Source organism: Solea solea, chromosome 19 (assembly GCF_958295425.1).
Source record: "Solea solea chromosome 19, fSolSol10.1, whole genome shotgun sequence".
NCBI lineage: Eukaryota > Metazoa > Chordata > Actinopteri > Pleuronectiformes > Soleidae > Solea > Solea solea.
In genome coordinates, this window is record NC_081152.1 from 15,604,206 (window position 1) to 15,619,982 (window position 15,777).

General features: G+C 38.8%; 1 protein-coding gene across 3 annotated transcripts in view; it reads left to right on the forward strand.

The window, feature by feature from the left end:
- Positions 1 to 515: 515 nt before the first annotated feature.
- sfswap (splicing factor SWAP) overlaps positions 516 to 15,777 on the forward strand; it is a 36,971-nt gene continuing 21,709 nt past the window's right edge. For 2 of the 3 annotated variants that reach the window (XM_058617336.1, XM_058617337.1), the window contains exons 1-10: positions 516 to 879; positions 2,346 to 2,509; positions 4,087 to 4,218; positions 5,981 to 6,057; positions 7,715 to 7,940; positions 8,094 to 8,194; positions 8,957 to 9,113; positions 11,612 to 11,864; positions 12,150 to 12,302; positions 12,458 to 12,551. In XM_058617336.1, coding sequence (XP_058473319.1) covers positions 689 to 879; positions 2,346 to 2,509; positions 4,087 to 4,218; positions 5,981 to 6,057; positions 7,715 to 7,940; positions 8,094 to 8,194; positions 8,957 to 9,113; positions 11,612 to 11,864; positions 12,150 to 12,302; positions 12,458 to 12,551 — 1,548 coding nt within the window. In that variant the 5' untranslated portion in view covers positions 516 to 688. Of the gene's footprint in view, positions 1,923 to 2,345; positions 2,510 to 4,086; positions 4,219 to 5,980; positions 6,058 to 7,714; positions 7,941 to 8,093; positions 8,195 to 8,956; positions 9,114 to 11,611; positions 11,865 to 12,149; positions 12,303 to 12,457; positions 12,552 to 15,777 lie in introns of all 3 variants that reach the window. The other variant, XM_058617338.1, reaches the window with a different exon arrangement.

Sequence of the window (15,777 nt, forward strand, 5' to 3'; positions counted from 1 at the left end):
ACCATCAACTCGCCTAATATTGTCCCTTCATTACCACAAATAAACTATGTCGTAGACATTTGTACATGTTTATCAATTATCTACTAAAGATCTGTATCTGTAGGGGACTTTATACAGTATGATGAGCTGCCCCCAAAGTGAGTAAAAATACATGTGAATAATACACCAAAGTTGTTTGAAAACAAAAAAGTAACTTATATGAGCATGCTTATGGATATTATATTCAGTTTCTGCCATTAAACTGTCCTAAATGTTACAGCCTACTCACCTTTCATGCTACAGTAACAGCATAACGTCAAGTAGGGTCAATTCCCCACCAGCACATTCCACACAATCAACGCTTGGCCAAACTATAATTCTTATTTTCTACTTTTACACTTTGTTCAAATAAATTCAACCAAAATTACACTATAGTGTTAAATACAATGTATATATAATTTTAAATACAATTTACACTTTGTGGTGGGAAAGAAAATCTGTCGAAAATGCGCACCGGAAAACACAACAGCATTTACCTACTCTCCAACATGGCGGCGGGTTGCACGTAGAATGTTGTGTTTGAGGACAACATAACGGATTATTGCAACGTTTGGACCTTCTGCGAGCAGTTTGGGCTTTCAGAACCGGGCCTGTACCAACATAAACGTTAGATGTTTTAAGATAACCTGGTGACGCGAATATCCTGAAGATGTATCGTCGCGGAGCGCCAAAGAAAAAGAAGCCTGTGAAGAAGGAGCTGAGTGACAGTGATAAATACGCCGACCTCTTGGTGTTCGGCTATGCCTGCAAAGTGTTCCGAGACGACGAAAGGGCTCTTTACCACGAACATGGAAAACACCTCATTCCATGGATGGGGGACAAGAGCATCATGATCGATAGGTCGGTTGAACTAACTTAGACCGAAGCATTATGTTAACCATCTATGCTATCCGTTAGCCCCTTTCAAAAATGCAAGGGACCACTTTGGAGTTTGTCTTGCAGAAGCTTGGGAATACCTGCAACTGTCGACAAATGTTTAATCTATGTCTTCCAGTTTGTCTTTGGACGTTCTGAAATGATAACAAATGGTATTTGAAGTTTCTAGTGTAACATGCGAACATGCAAATCCGCGCCAGTCCTAGCTAACAGTAGCCACGATGCTAATCATCGTATTTACAAACCAATGCAGCGTAACAATTTGCCACACATGCTGAAAATCAGGGGTTTAACCTGCTGTATTAAAATGCATTATTTTGTGATGGAGGCCATTTAAACTGGTATCTGAATGTATGTGACAAATTATGGTCAATAGTTAGCTTTGAGGTGGCTTTGCATCTTTGCATGTTTGCAGAATTTCCTCTGGAAGTTTTTACTCCATGCTCACTTTGTGGTTGAAAATATGGCTGTAAAACCTGATTGTGACGTATTATTTATGAATGACCTGGGATGTTGTAATGCTGTGTGACGTCCAGAGGAAATTCTAACCACGACGAAAGTTACTTTGGTCACAGTGATTCATAATATAGTAATGTCACCCCATCACCATGTTGATGTCAAATTCAATCTGGTCTATTAAAACCTTAAAGGTGTTTTCAGCCTTTCTGCAAAGTATTGCTGTTGGTGATTGAGTGATCTTTTATTGCCAATACCCACACAGCTTGTATGTACCAAATGACACACACTTAAAAAAAAGGACATTTATCCTTTTTGAATCACCCTGATCTGCAGTGACCTACCTTGTGTTAAATCTGTACAGCTTTTGTATGTTTGTCTTTATCACATAACCCAGTTTTCCCCAGCAAGGTAGGCTAAGGGGTCCTGCCAAACCCCGAATGCCCACCACAGCTCCCCATTTCTTTGTCTTCATGAAGAAACTGCAACTGGGATGTGGCGTAGAGGGATGAACCTTGGAAAATGTCGTCCATTTGGGTTCTTGCGGATAGGTATTTATGTGCTCGGGTTTGTGTGAATGTAACTATCTTTGCAGATGTAGAAGTAATGATCAGTGTACAGGTGGGGTCATTTGAACCCTGTAAGGTAAGAAGTGAGTTGCTTTGTTTGTTTTTCTTTCAAGGTTTGTTGGTTTATAAGAACAAGAGAGAGTTTGCTAGGTATTTAAGAGGACGTTTGACAAGTAAGCCCAGTGACTTATTTAGGGTTATATTGTTTTTTCAGTATTTTGAGAAATTCTCACAACTTTTAGCTTTAGAAATATATTCCCTCGTGACTAGACTAGAGGTAGAACTTTTAATTGTTTTACATTTTGGGTTGTAGGTTCCCTTTCATTTGGTAAGTAGGTCCTTGTTGTGTCTAATAAGAAGCTTTGTCAAATTCCCTTCTCTCTAATCCTTTTTATCATTCAACAGATATGATGGGCGGGGTCACTTACATGACCTTTCAGAGTATGACAGCGGATCATGGAATACATCCTACCAGCTGTCGGAAGAAGAGGCCAGGATTGAGGCTCTGTGCGACGAGGAGAGGTACCTTGCTCTGCGCTCGGACCTGTTGGAAGAAGAGGCCAGACAAGGTGGGCAGGGTGTCAGTTCTCACTCTTAGCAATGAAAATATTCAAAATTAATTCATATGGGACATCTTTATGTGAATTTGCCCATAATGGGTCATGCAGATTGATGTTGAACTAAAGCTTTTGTACTTATGTAAACTGAAATCGTAACAGCTCTTCAATCAATTTCATATAAAACAAATGTCCTAAATGACTTGTAGTCAACAAAAAGAATTGGTTCGTCTTGGATGGGTATCAGTAAAGCCCTTATCCACTCATGAGTACATAAAGTATTTGTTGGATGAAAAACCTCATTATTTAATGTCGTACTGGTCCTTTAATGCAGCTCTCCCTTACAATTGTTACAGGTTGCAGGGCTGTCAGCATGGTATAGACGCATTGCTGCTTTCAAAATGGAATCCTTCCAATGTTTATTTCATGAAGTTTATCACTGTCTTTATTACTGAGGTTTCATTACACTAATTATTTGAATTATCCAAGTTACACTTTGTGGTAGCCAGGGTTTCAGGGCAAGCCATGACTAAACATACAGACCACCAGTAATGCTCCTTAACGAATCTGCTGTCAAATTGAACTCCTCTCAAACCTCTGACATTGTTGAGTTTATTACCTTTATTACTGATGTCTCATTAAACTAATTAGGTTAATTCCTCAAGTCATAATTTCAGCCTTTGTCTTGCTGTTTTAATGTCACAATGTTCTCAGGCTGTCAGTGTTTGAATTATTGTTCATATAGTTTTTAATATAAGATGTGCATCCTGTTTTAATACATGGACTACTATCCGAAGTGCACCAGTACAAATAGCAAAGCTGCAACTTTAGCAGTCACTGCACTTAAAGCTTGGCTTCATCACAAAATCGGATTTTCCAGAGAGACACCTGCTAATTTTCAGCCTCCGACCGTTGTGAAAAGGACTGGCATTGACTCATATAGTGTAGCTGCATCTCAGTCATTTTACTCTGTAATGAAACGGGCTGTTTTGATGACAAAGCACCCTTCAGAGAGACAGACTTAATGGCTTTAATTGAATTAATTGCCAGCATTTTAAGTGAAATATGGTGACTTGTGCCCAAACTGACAGCACAGAATGAGCCAGCTAATGATGTGTCATACACACACTGCAGAGGGTTCATCCCCCACCCCGGTTTGCCCTTGAATTTTAGGGCCTGACCCCATTCACTGAAGCTATTACCCATCTGTCCAATGAAGGCACAGCAGGGGAGCATTAGGAATATTGAGAGTTACAGTGGAAATTTTGTCCTTGCCTCTTTAATAAATATACACTGCAGTTTGCTATGAATTTCAATGGAATATTGGTGGTGTCTGATGCCAAGTCACTATGTATATTTGCATCCGGCAAGTTCTGTTTATGTCTGTTCTATTAATAAGTGGAAGTAATACAAGTGATTATAGAATGTAATCGAGCACTGAGTGCCAATTTGTGGCCATACATAGTTGGTTTATTAAATTTCTTCCTTTATATATTGTACTTTGATGAACTGCTGTAACTTATCCACTACTGCAAAAATGATCCTCAACACTGTTTAATTGTTCTGTTGTGTTTTCTTGTTTTGCACAGAGGAGGAGTACAAACGTCTGAGTGAAGCTCTGGCCGATGAAGGCTCCTACACTGCAGTAGGCTACAAATACTGTGCAGACTACTATGACCCGTCTCAGCCTACGGAGGAGGAGGAAGCTAACCGGGAACTTGGTGAGCATTCACAGCTCTTTACAAACTGTGCAGAGTACTTTACTGAGTCTCGTACATGTTTTTGTCAGTACATTGGATATTAATGAAAATACAGCATGACAAAACACATAGCACCATTTGTAAGGAATTTTAATGTATTAAGTCATAAAGTGACCATGTTTTGTCATCGGGGATTAAAATTCTGGCTTCACTGAAAACAAAACATGTCGTTTTATTCACAATTTAAATTGAGTGAATGGAATGGAATCTTCCTCTCTTTTATTTCCTGGCATTTTTTTCCTCACATTATTCTGTCCTCTTTGAGGCAAAAAAAAAATCTATTCAGTCACGTTTCAGCAGCACTGTAAGTCATTGTTAGGTAAATTTAGGGTAACCCTTAAATCGGAAGTCCTTGACATACCCCCTTCTGTCTTTGACACACTGCTTGTGCTGGTCTTTGACTTTTTTTTTACTGCTGCAGTCTTCTGTGTCTAATCCATTTCTTCCCTTTTAAACTAATCCATGCAACCATCTGCAGATACACACGCTCCAGTGGGTTACTCGAGTGGAATTTCTGTCTGTAGGGGGGCACACATTGAACCTGTCAGCTATGTTTGAAATTGTACTTCATACCAGAACACCGTTAAATATAATAATATAATATTTAAAGATTTGATGTAGACATTGTTTCTAGGTACATTGTAGAACTGAGCCATGTATATATTTGTCAAACCTTTCAAATGCCAAAAGTGAGTGAGTAACATTTTTAGCCAATTTCAACTGAATCCCTGCTAAAGTTTAGGGTCTTTACTGTCCCTACTTTGAAGGCTTTGACATTATCTCCTTCTTCTTCTTTCGGCTTCACCCTTTAGGGGTCACCACAGCGAATCGTCTGCCTTTATCTTGCCCTGTCCCTCCTGTCCTCTAGGCTTTGACATTATCACAAATACCCCAGAACAATGCACACGGGAGCAAACTATCACAATACCAATCTATTGGCTGTCACTGTTACGTAGTCGATGGAAAATTAAGACGATGAGAAAATGAACTGATTTCCCACTTAATTTATATTGTCATTAAAAAAAAAACCCTGAGGAGTTTAATGGACTCAATTTCTAGTTTCAGGTGTTTTTCAATAGCACATGGGGTTAATTTTGAATATATATAAATAGAGCATAAAGCAAGGCACCTGAACTATTGGTTGACCTTCGCAAACAATCGTGAAGGTTGTCGCCATAACGGGTTGACACCTGGGTTTACATCATATAATGCTTTAAATTAGCCTGCGTTGGCACTAATGCTAATAAATAACTGTAAGCATTAAGAGCATGTCTTAGAAATTGTGAATGTATGACACGTATTTGAAGTTTAACTTAACGTGTCAGAGTGTAAACTAAGAAGTGGAGAAATGTAAAAAATGTTCTTTTTCCCTCCATAGACACTGGGTTTTTAATTGAGGTCTCTGCCCCGCCATTACTGCGCAAAGTTCCTATAGTACAATATTAACATTGATTAATACATTTTAATTTGCTTTTCCACAGTGTGGATTGAGAATAATGTAGCATTCACTCACTGTGATGTATTTATGGGGGGAAATAATTAGCATTTGTGGGTGTTTTTTTCTCCCTCATTTCAAATTATTTATGAATTAAAAATTAGTCACTGCTCAGCTGGGTGTTTATCCAGCAGGGTTTGTTAACTTTTTATGTTTCAAATGGCTAAAAGACAGTTTATTACATCCTTTTTCTTTTTTTTTTGTCCCAATGTCTGATCAAATTCATAGAGGAGGCAGAGCCTGAGGAGAATGAGGAACCATTTGTTGCTCCTGCAGGGCTGGCTATCCCCCCTGATGTGGAACTGGTGAGTATTTAAAGTCTTTTCATCCATGCAGTACAGTTGGTTGACAACAGATACCTCCATGTGCAGTTAAACACCTTCTCTTCTTTGGGTTTTATGTTAATCTTCATAATGAGGAAATGGATTTTGAAACCAGTTTCACTGATCAAGTGCAGCTGGTTAGAAAGTGTGATATTTGTATTGATACAGGTGATTGTTTTGTCTGACCAACAGTACACAGGTATTTAGTTTTCTGTTGTAGAGGACTTATACAACCTTATTAAATATGATGATTTTGACGATTCTTTTTTTCTCTGAGGGCGGCAGTGGTAGGGCACACGCTGCTACATTTTCTCATGATTAATACAGAACGGTGCATTACTGTTGCACCATTTCACCATCTACGATATGTTCTCTTTATTTCCGTAAGGTGAATTTCTTTTTGATAACGTTAGCCCACCTCTGAATTAAAAAGAAGCACACGTTTGTTGTGTGTGAAAGGCAATGCTTTACACTGGCTGAACATCTGATGACAACAAGCAAGTAGTCGTAGATTGAAATATTAAAAATGCATTGCTGTTGCTTTGTTCTGTGTTAGTGATGGTCTTCCCTCAGGATCAAGCCAGTCCACAAACAGAACCCTAAACCACCACCACCACCACCACCCTCCCTCCCTTCAGCTGGCAATTTTTAATCATGAGTTGAAAGACTAGCTTTTATGTGGTGTGTGTGTGAATATTCAGTATATGCCATGCTGTGTGTGAAACAGTCAAAAAAAACCTTGTGGCATACAAAGCCTGTAGAACATGATAGGCATATTACAGCACTCTCTACTCACTATATCCCCTTTCATTTTATAGATTTCCGTTTTTTTAGTTGAATTTTGCTTTTATTTAATTCAATTTTTTCTTTTGTTAAAGCAGGAAAATGACTTTTGAAGGTCTTTATCCAGAATCTAGCTGGGTCATGATATCATTTTTAATTCAGTTAAGATCATTGTTATGGCATTTGTCTGTACTGTAAACAGTAATCAAATAGCTGTGAAAAATGTTACACGTTATAACTTAGTTAGGTGGTTTTCTTTGTGTATATCACATCAATATAAAATGAGTACTGCAAAGCCACTTTCCCCTAATGGCTAAGTTCTTAAAACAGACTCGGGAGTCCTTATGTGTGTGTCAGGAAGTCCTTGGCAGATTAGATTACAATAATGGCCTGTTAGGGTTGGAAGCTGGCATCTTTTTGGCCAGTGTCTCGAAAGTTTGTATTTATTACGACTTTCATCCCAATGAGATATGCGCGTTCCTTTGGAGATTGCTGCACTTCTTTGGACTCTTGGGGTCACAGTGGAGGATTAATCACGGAAAGCACATGAGGGGAACAATAATGAATGAATAATAGACCATATTTTGTTCCACTGATTTGCACCCCATGTGTATCTTTAGAATTAATGTCACCACAACATAAGAGTCCTTGGCATACAAATGCTTTTGGGACACAAACAAGATTCTATTCGGGGAAGTAGCTATTTATAAACTGTGGATTTTATCATTTTGTTATGTACGGCAAGCAGTTATCTGCTCATTTCAATGACATATTTCCATTTTTTTGGGTTTCTTTTAAACGTCACTGTAAAATATCTGAAATTCTTGACCTTTTTTTCTTTCTTTTTTGTGTGTAGCCGGCAACAATTAAGACCAATAACATCATCGAGAGGACGGCCAAGTTTGTGTGTCAGCAGGGCATTCAGTTTGAGATTGTGCTGAAAGCTAAGCAGTCTCGTAACTCCCAGTTTGACTTTCTTCGTTTTGACCATTACCTCAACCCTTATTACAAACACATCTTGCGGGCCATGAAGGAAGGTCGATACAACCTTGTCTCGGCCAACAAGAAAGAAGAGTTGCAGGGTGAGTTGTAGGAAGCAGTTGATAAGTTCATAGCTCTACTTGACTCAAGTAACTCAAGTACAGTAACTACTGTGTAGATATAGAATCTGTAATGCACGAGCAAGGCTACAGTTGGTCACATTAATGATGTTTTTTTGTAAAATGTTTCTGTAGAGTCACAGTCCGATGACTCGGATGAAGATGGGGATGGAAGCTACCTCCATCCCAGCCTGTTTGCTCCTCAGAAGTGCTCTCGCCTGGATGAGCTTGTTAAGGTAATTGTGAAAGAATGTGCCACCTGATTTATATTTTTACCTGACACTGTTGCTGCTTTGCATCACTGTGCTCTAAAAATGGCATGTCTTGAAAAAGTCACATTTCATTATAAGGATGTGTGTGCACGCTGCAGCTGTAATCACCAGGCAACCAGCGCCTTTTATCAAAATCACAGTTACACAGTTTTGTGCTGCTTGTGTATACCTGCTGTAATAATTATATACCTTGTTTACAGTTGTTACAGGTGTGTTAAGAGGTCCTTTTTTGATTGAAAGCACATCTTAATGAGCTCTTTTTAATGGAAAACCATCTCACCATTCTCCTTTCCATGTTAGTCTCCTATTATCCTCCAATGACTTATGTATAGGTATATGTATTGGATATTTTAATAACAAATTAAGGCATTCTAAAGTAAACAGTCCCTGCCAGTTTCACTTGTTGGACGTCACTACCTCATGTCTCACGCTGCTCAAATGAATGAGGGAAAGTTGGGTGGAAGTTACCTGGCCGAAGAAGATGGAATTTACAGCGGTATAATGGCAGAGAAAGCTACGCTAAGAGATGCCTCATTCAGACTTTATGCACTTTGTTTTCTTTGTTGTAAATAAATGATGTATCGCTATGATTGTCTTTAATATATTGATTATCACGGAATCATTGTATCGTGATATTATTGGTATTATCGCATATCATTATTGTGGAGATAAAACTGTAAAGCTGTTTTTGTCGCCTACAACAAAACCTGCCTTGTTGCTTTGCAGCCTCTTAAAGTAATGGACCCAGACCATCCGCTGGCCGCCCTCGTGCGAAAAGCTCAACAAGAAAGAAATGGTACTGCAACTGCACCAGTCCCAACCAAACCAGAGGAAGTACCAGATCCGGCTGCATCCAGTACGCAAGTGCACTACACAGCGGACCGTGAGTAACAGCACACCATTAAATCTTTTGATAATTTTTCATCCCATGTCCGGTCGGCATCTTCACTGACCAGCATGCACGAGAGCATGCATGAGAGTCAACACAGTCATTCCCATCTTGACCGTTTATTTTTCTGTCAGCCCAGTACATTTCTTTTTGTTTGTCTACCACTGAGTACAGAAATGGTTTGATCGTCCTGCCACTGCTTGTTGTTCAGTTGATCTCCCCCACTACTTAAAGCTCAATACAGTATGCACTTGAATTGAAAGCATTTCCTAAGTCTTTCTGTAAAGTAATTTTGAGCTTAGTGTTCTGGAACAGACTGGAAAACTAGCAGAACTAATGACCTGTTCTAGACGTATAGATATGGAGAGAGAGACAATTTTGCAAAATTGCACTCTCACCTGTTTTGACAAATGTGAACAGTAAAGATGCACCAAATCGTAGAGGCGTGTTAAGCAAAACAAGTGCTCCCGACAAAAAACTTACAAGGCAGATATCACCCTTTTGTGTAGTTTAAATATATTTATTTATAATTTCTATCTTCACTGAAAATACTGATGCACCTTTCTCCCATCATCTCTGTTGAAGTCATATTGGAAAAAAAAATAAAATAAAAAATCATATTTGTAAAGCAATTCTTTTGAAAGCTTTCCATGTCTAAGGGCACCCATTTTTTTCTTAATTGGATAATGACAGAAAATGTGCCTCAACTTAATAACTTACCTAAACAAGCATTTGATCCACATGTACCTGTTTGCTGCTATTGTGACACAGATAATCTGTTTTATTATGAGCGACTTAAAAAATGAAAAATCACTCAGTGTGACTAACATCATTGATGCTAATGTGATATAAATGATATAAATGAAGCATTTATTATAAGGATGGAAAGTCCTGGATGAAATGTTTGCGTTCAGATGAAAATGGCATCTTAAGAATTCATTTAAAAAAAAAAAGAAGCTTCAGTTTAATTAAAAAAAATTCTCATGTGCATATGCTGTATACAAGGTCATCTGGGTATCCAATTATTCTAGGTCCTATCCACCCCTGCTTCACATTTAGTCACTGCACTGCTGCTCCCTACCGTGTATGCGTTCATATTCCCCTGAAACGGTAGTTTAAATAAAACCCCTGGTTGCTGGTCGCTATTGACCCATGAGAGTTTACTTGTCCATTACTGTAATTTATTCATCTGAGAGACAGCATTGGAGGGTGCCCTTTGATCTGATCCTTCCTGCCGACGTAAAGAAGCCGTTTATGTTAGTAAATTGGTTGTGGATGAGTAAGCTATTTAATGCAGTCGATAAGCACTGTTGCTCAGAGCAGGCTATTAATACGTCCGTCCATGAAGCCGTGCTTGGCTTTGTGCATTCAGGAAGCCTTCTCTTCTGTTTTTAATACTTTTTTTATCTGCTACCAATGATGTAGCGCTGGCATAATAAGTTGCTTCATTTCCTCTTTTGTGCTGGATTGCTGCCCCGAGGGTTTTCGTATGTAGTCATTGCCCCTGACCTTAATGGATGCTGTGAAAGACAAGTATGCTTAAGAACTAACTCATCAGCCAACTTCAACTTTAAAGTTAATTTATGAGCTATATCAAGTGATCTGACATCCATTTATCCATTGAATTGAAAACCAAAAAATATTCTTTTTGGCAGTTCGTTCCACTTATGTTTCAACTCTGGCACATGTCAAGTTTTTAAATGTCACGTTGACTAGATGTGCTGATTAAGTCAACCAGCTCAGTGACTCACCTAACCATTTATTTATTTTGTCCTTGTCCCTGTACTGCTTGCTCCTCTCCTCACTCACAAGGGAAGATGATTTAATTTTATTTTTTTCTGGACAAATGTTAATTTATTTAGACTTTTTCGCGATTCAAATGAATTACTGCGGTGAACATTTAAACAGAACATTAAGGCAAGCTTGTCACGCCACAGTACACAATGCAGCTCAAACATGAATCAAGCCTTGGAGAAACAGAAGGTCTGTCAGAGCTTTATAATAAACACCTGCTGCTCACACTCGAATGCAGCGGCTTACGTTTTGTCTACACTTCTGTTATTGACACAGACTAAAGTGCTTGTAAGAGCAGGAAATCTAAAGGCATCGATTGAACACAACTACATTAACTCAGTGCGAGTAAGATTTGTTTCCTCTTGCGATGTGATGATGTATTCCTGTTTGTGTAAAAAAAGGAATACACTGGGCTCAACTTAGTACCTCTAAGTGCTTTTGACAAGGTTGCTGTTGTAGAATTTTTCTTCCTGCCGTGTTGGATGCTTGTCATCAAGTGTAAGAGAGAGAATGACAAGAGACATAAGATAAAAAAAATTATTAAAATCTCCCAGAGGCACAGCTGTGTATTCATCTGTGTACCCCATATGACATAACACAAATCTCTGTCCTTCATCTGGTTCAGTGGAAGCATTTATGAATAGCAATCCATTTTATTCACGTTTCCCCCCTCCATTTGTTTACATGTCATCCCTCAGCAATGTACTATGGGTACTACATGCTTCCTGATGGAACATACTGCATGGCCCCGCCACCCCCGGGGATAGATGCAACCTCCTACTACAACAGCGTGCCCTCGAGTGCAGCGACGGCTCCCCCTACGTCTTCTGGGGCTTTGCCTAATGTGGGAACAACACTTACCTCTCCTGAAACTGTCACCATGGCACCACCAGCTTCAGCCCCCTCTCAGGCCAACAGCTCTGCTGCTCCAGCAAGTGCACCAGAAACCAGGCAAGATTTTATTGTGTTCTCATCGAAAAGGTGTTAATGGTGTAATTATAGTCGAGAGATTTAATTAAGTGTCAATGAATATATTATTGTCACGTTAGCCTAGTGAAAATAATGAAACTATAAAAGCTTATTAATTATAGGTGCCTTTTTTTTGTCGAATCTCTCTGATTGTTTTCTAAGGTGTAGTATATTAGGATTTATCACTTTAATTGATTTTTTTTATTTTTTATGGAATAATTGACTGAAGAGGCCACACTTAAAATGTTAAATATCCTCCATCAACAGCTCAAAAGACAAAGCTCAAGTTTCCACACCAGCAGCACCAGCCATCATCCCGCCACCACCTGATATCCAGCCTGTCATCGACAAGCTGGCCGGGTATGTCGCAAGGAACGGTCTGAAGTTTGAGGCCAGTGTCCGTGCCAAGAATGATCCACGGTAAAGTGTCCTCGCCAGAAATAAAACTGTTCATTATGTCAAGGTTCAGGCTAATGAACTCATAACAGCATTTTTTTTTTCTCTTCGGATGCTGCACAAACTCTTTCATGATCATCTGCAGTCATCTAATACAGTGTGTGTTCTGTCTCTTGAAGGTTTGACTTTCTTCAGACCTGGAATCAGTTCAACCCCTATTACGAGTTTAAGAAGAATTACTTCTTGCAGAAGGAAGGAAAAAGCATATTAGAGGTACTTTTATTCTTCATATATTTGTTTCTGGTTGGTGTGGTTTTTACCCGTCGATAAAAGACTGTTAGACTGCTCGACTAGTTCCGAAGTAAACTATCAGAATTGAGCACAATTAAAGTATCGCAGGGTCTGCAGTTAAATAATGGCATATTGGTTTGCAGAGTGTGGCTATTGCTGGCAATTTCAGCAATCTTCTTTCTTTTTAGATTAATCACCATGTGCCTTTGAATTTGATTATTCATTGCTCTGTTCAAGTCATTATATGCTGGTTTATTCTGACTCACCTCACACCTCACACCTTACAGCCAACCCTTTTTTCTTTTTCTTTTATTTTTTTCATACAAAATACTGCCAATATGCTCTGGTTTTTACGAGACACCATCTGTTACACTTTCCTCCTTGCTTGTTTACAACATCTGGGAATTAGCATGTACAGATAGATGAAAGGCTGCCGTTTGCCGGCGGGCACCTGTGTAAGGTTTTAGCTGCAACATTTAACATGTGGTGTACATCAACAACAAAATATACATTTTTCATTCAGTATCACTTTGTTTTTGGTGCTTACTCACTATGCACTGTCAGTGAATTTACAGTTATATCTGCTACAGAATCATCCATGATCAGAAAACTCATTAATCCTTAAATCTCTCGAGATAAAGCTGTGCCAAATGGTACATGAATAATACCATTGCCACTATGAATGCTGATAAAGGGGAACTGTATCACCTTTAAGAAAGAAAGGTCATTATTATTGTTATTACAAATATATTCATATCAGTCAAGCGAGAACACCTTAAATCCTGCCATGACACTCGCAGGCTTCAACCCACACACACTGAGCTGAACAAAATAAATGGTAGCAAATAGAGCACCGTGTGCATACTGTGTTGGCACAGTTGTTGGAAAACCAACAAGTGTATACAAAATCAGCAGGAATTGTTTGTTTCACAAATAAGTGCCGCAGTGAGAGCAAACATCAGTAAAATCATTACTATACAAGTAAGAGAAAAACAGTGTCCTTGCGTCAACAAACTCTGTTTTCCCCTTAAACAGGATGTATATAAGCAATTGTCACACTTGCAGCTAACCTGAAATAAGGTGTTTTTTTGATGCCGATGTGCATCGACCTTGTGTGTCTGGATTGTCTGGATCAAATTATATTAAAATCAAAATGGAGATGGAGTGAAAACAACTAAATTGCAGTATTGTCAATAGATAGATGCAGCTCTATTACGGGAACAATATCCTGCAGAGGACAGTGCACTGAAGACAGAAAATCCACCCATTTATGGTTTCAAATCATCCTACAGTTTTATTGTCCACCATCAATACTTTCAAGGCTCAAAGTTCCACCACTGATATCGTTGTTCCCAGTACTGCCTCTATTATCTAAGTGTTACCATCTTGAAACAAATCAAATGGCTGCACTATGAAAAACCCAATTCGTAAACAACTTATTCTGCAGATATTTAACTTAGGTGGGATACTTCTATATCTACTATCCATCACTGTCTTTCTACCTACAGTCTCACTGGTTCTTCAGTCTTGTCGTGTATCCATAGTGACACATGCTATAGATGCTGTATTACTACTGGTTTACTTGTAACTGTCACTCACTCACTCACATGGAAAAGTTTGTCACCTTCCCTTACATTAAAATCACATCTGGGAAGTGTCTATTTACAGTTTTGCAACCAAATCCACTTTAAATATACGTACATTTCTTCGTGTCAGAGTCTTTTCTTTTACAAGAGAGGACAAGAGAGTTATCTAATCGCGGCACTAGGAATACATTTTGAATGCTGCACGAAATGAAAGCAATTATGAGCTGAATCACTCAATCACTGTGACCTGCTAACCTGCCATGGTCCCTTTTGAATATGATTTGATGACACCCAGAAGTTCGCTTTTTGAATTGCGGGACGTTATTAACCAACAACAACCAAGGTTACTTGAGTATCAATAAATATACCATTTATTGATGCTCAATATCTCTGGAAATAAAAGCAGAAATACAGAGCTCTTTCTCTCTAATTCATGTATTTTTTTATTTGTTATTTTTTTTTACAGCAGCACTTTTGTGGTTATTCATGTTTTATGTGTAGTGCCTATAAAGTCACAGGAGCCAATATAAAGCCATCATCCCTCACAGATAAGGGAATTATGTGATATGAAAAGTCAAATAGCTCGGGGAGTTGACACGTGGAGCAATGCTTTTTTGTTTTTTACGTGTCCAATCAGAAAGCATTCAGATACTATTAATGTTTAAAACTATTTATAAAAGACACGACTTGAACCCAATCGAACCTCTCAAGATTGGACTCTTAAAGGTCCAACAAAGGTCCCCATCCATGCTGACAGAGCTTGAAAGGATTTGCAGAGAAAAAAATGATAGAAAATCCCCCAAATCCAAATCAAACCGCAGATTTGTGCATGTTATCAAAGTCGAATGTGCTTCATCTAAGCTCTGAGTAAGGGCTCTGAATAGTGTCTGAATGCACTAGACGTATGTGCACTTATATTCTGGGTTTGTTGAGCTCGCCCGGTGCCGAAATGAAATATGAAAAAGTGAGAAGTGTGTGCGCGAGAGAAAGTTTTGCAAGGAGCAATCTGTCTTCTGACGAATCAAATCCATTAGCTTGTCACAGTGCAGGGAAGTGTGGCCCATTATAACACAGCTGATGCTGCTCCAACAAACAGCTGCTCTGTTTTTCTATCAACCCCCCCGCCCTTTTTGTTTTTGGTGTTTGCTATGCGTAATGGGACGCAGATATCATTGCTCTCAGTCACTGCTTTTATTTGTAGGTGCACAGTGAAAAAAAAAACGTGAAGAGGTTTGTTAAAATCCGCCAGACAGCAGTTCAGGGTGCGACTGGTTTTTTGTATTAAAGTAACGATAAAATCTTTGTAGACCGTTGCACTTTAGGGTCTTTTTAAATAACGTATTTATTTGAATAAATTCATATGCAAAGTGTAGTATGTGCTTTGAGTACCTACCCTGCTATGTGCTACCCTGCTATGGAACGTGGCAGGTTCCCATTCAGAGTTGACCTCTTCTGGGCTTTGCTAATGTATCACTTGGGAATTGCCTTTTCCAATTATTCTAAACACTAAGCTAACGTATGTATAGCCACCTTCAAATTTCAGCATATTTTTTGTTGTGTTCTTCCCAGAATAGTTTGATATGAGTGTTTTTGGGAGGTTTGGGGGAGTTATATTCTCTGGG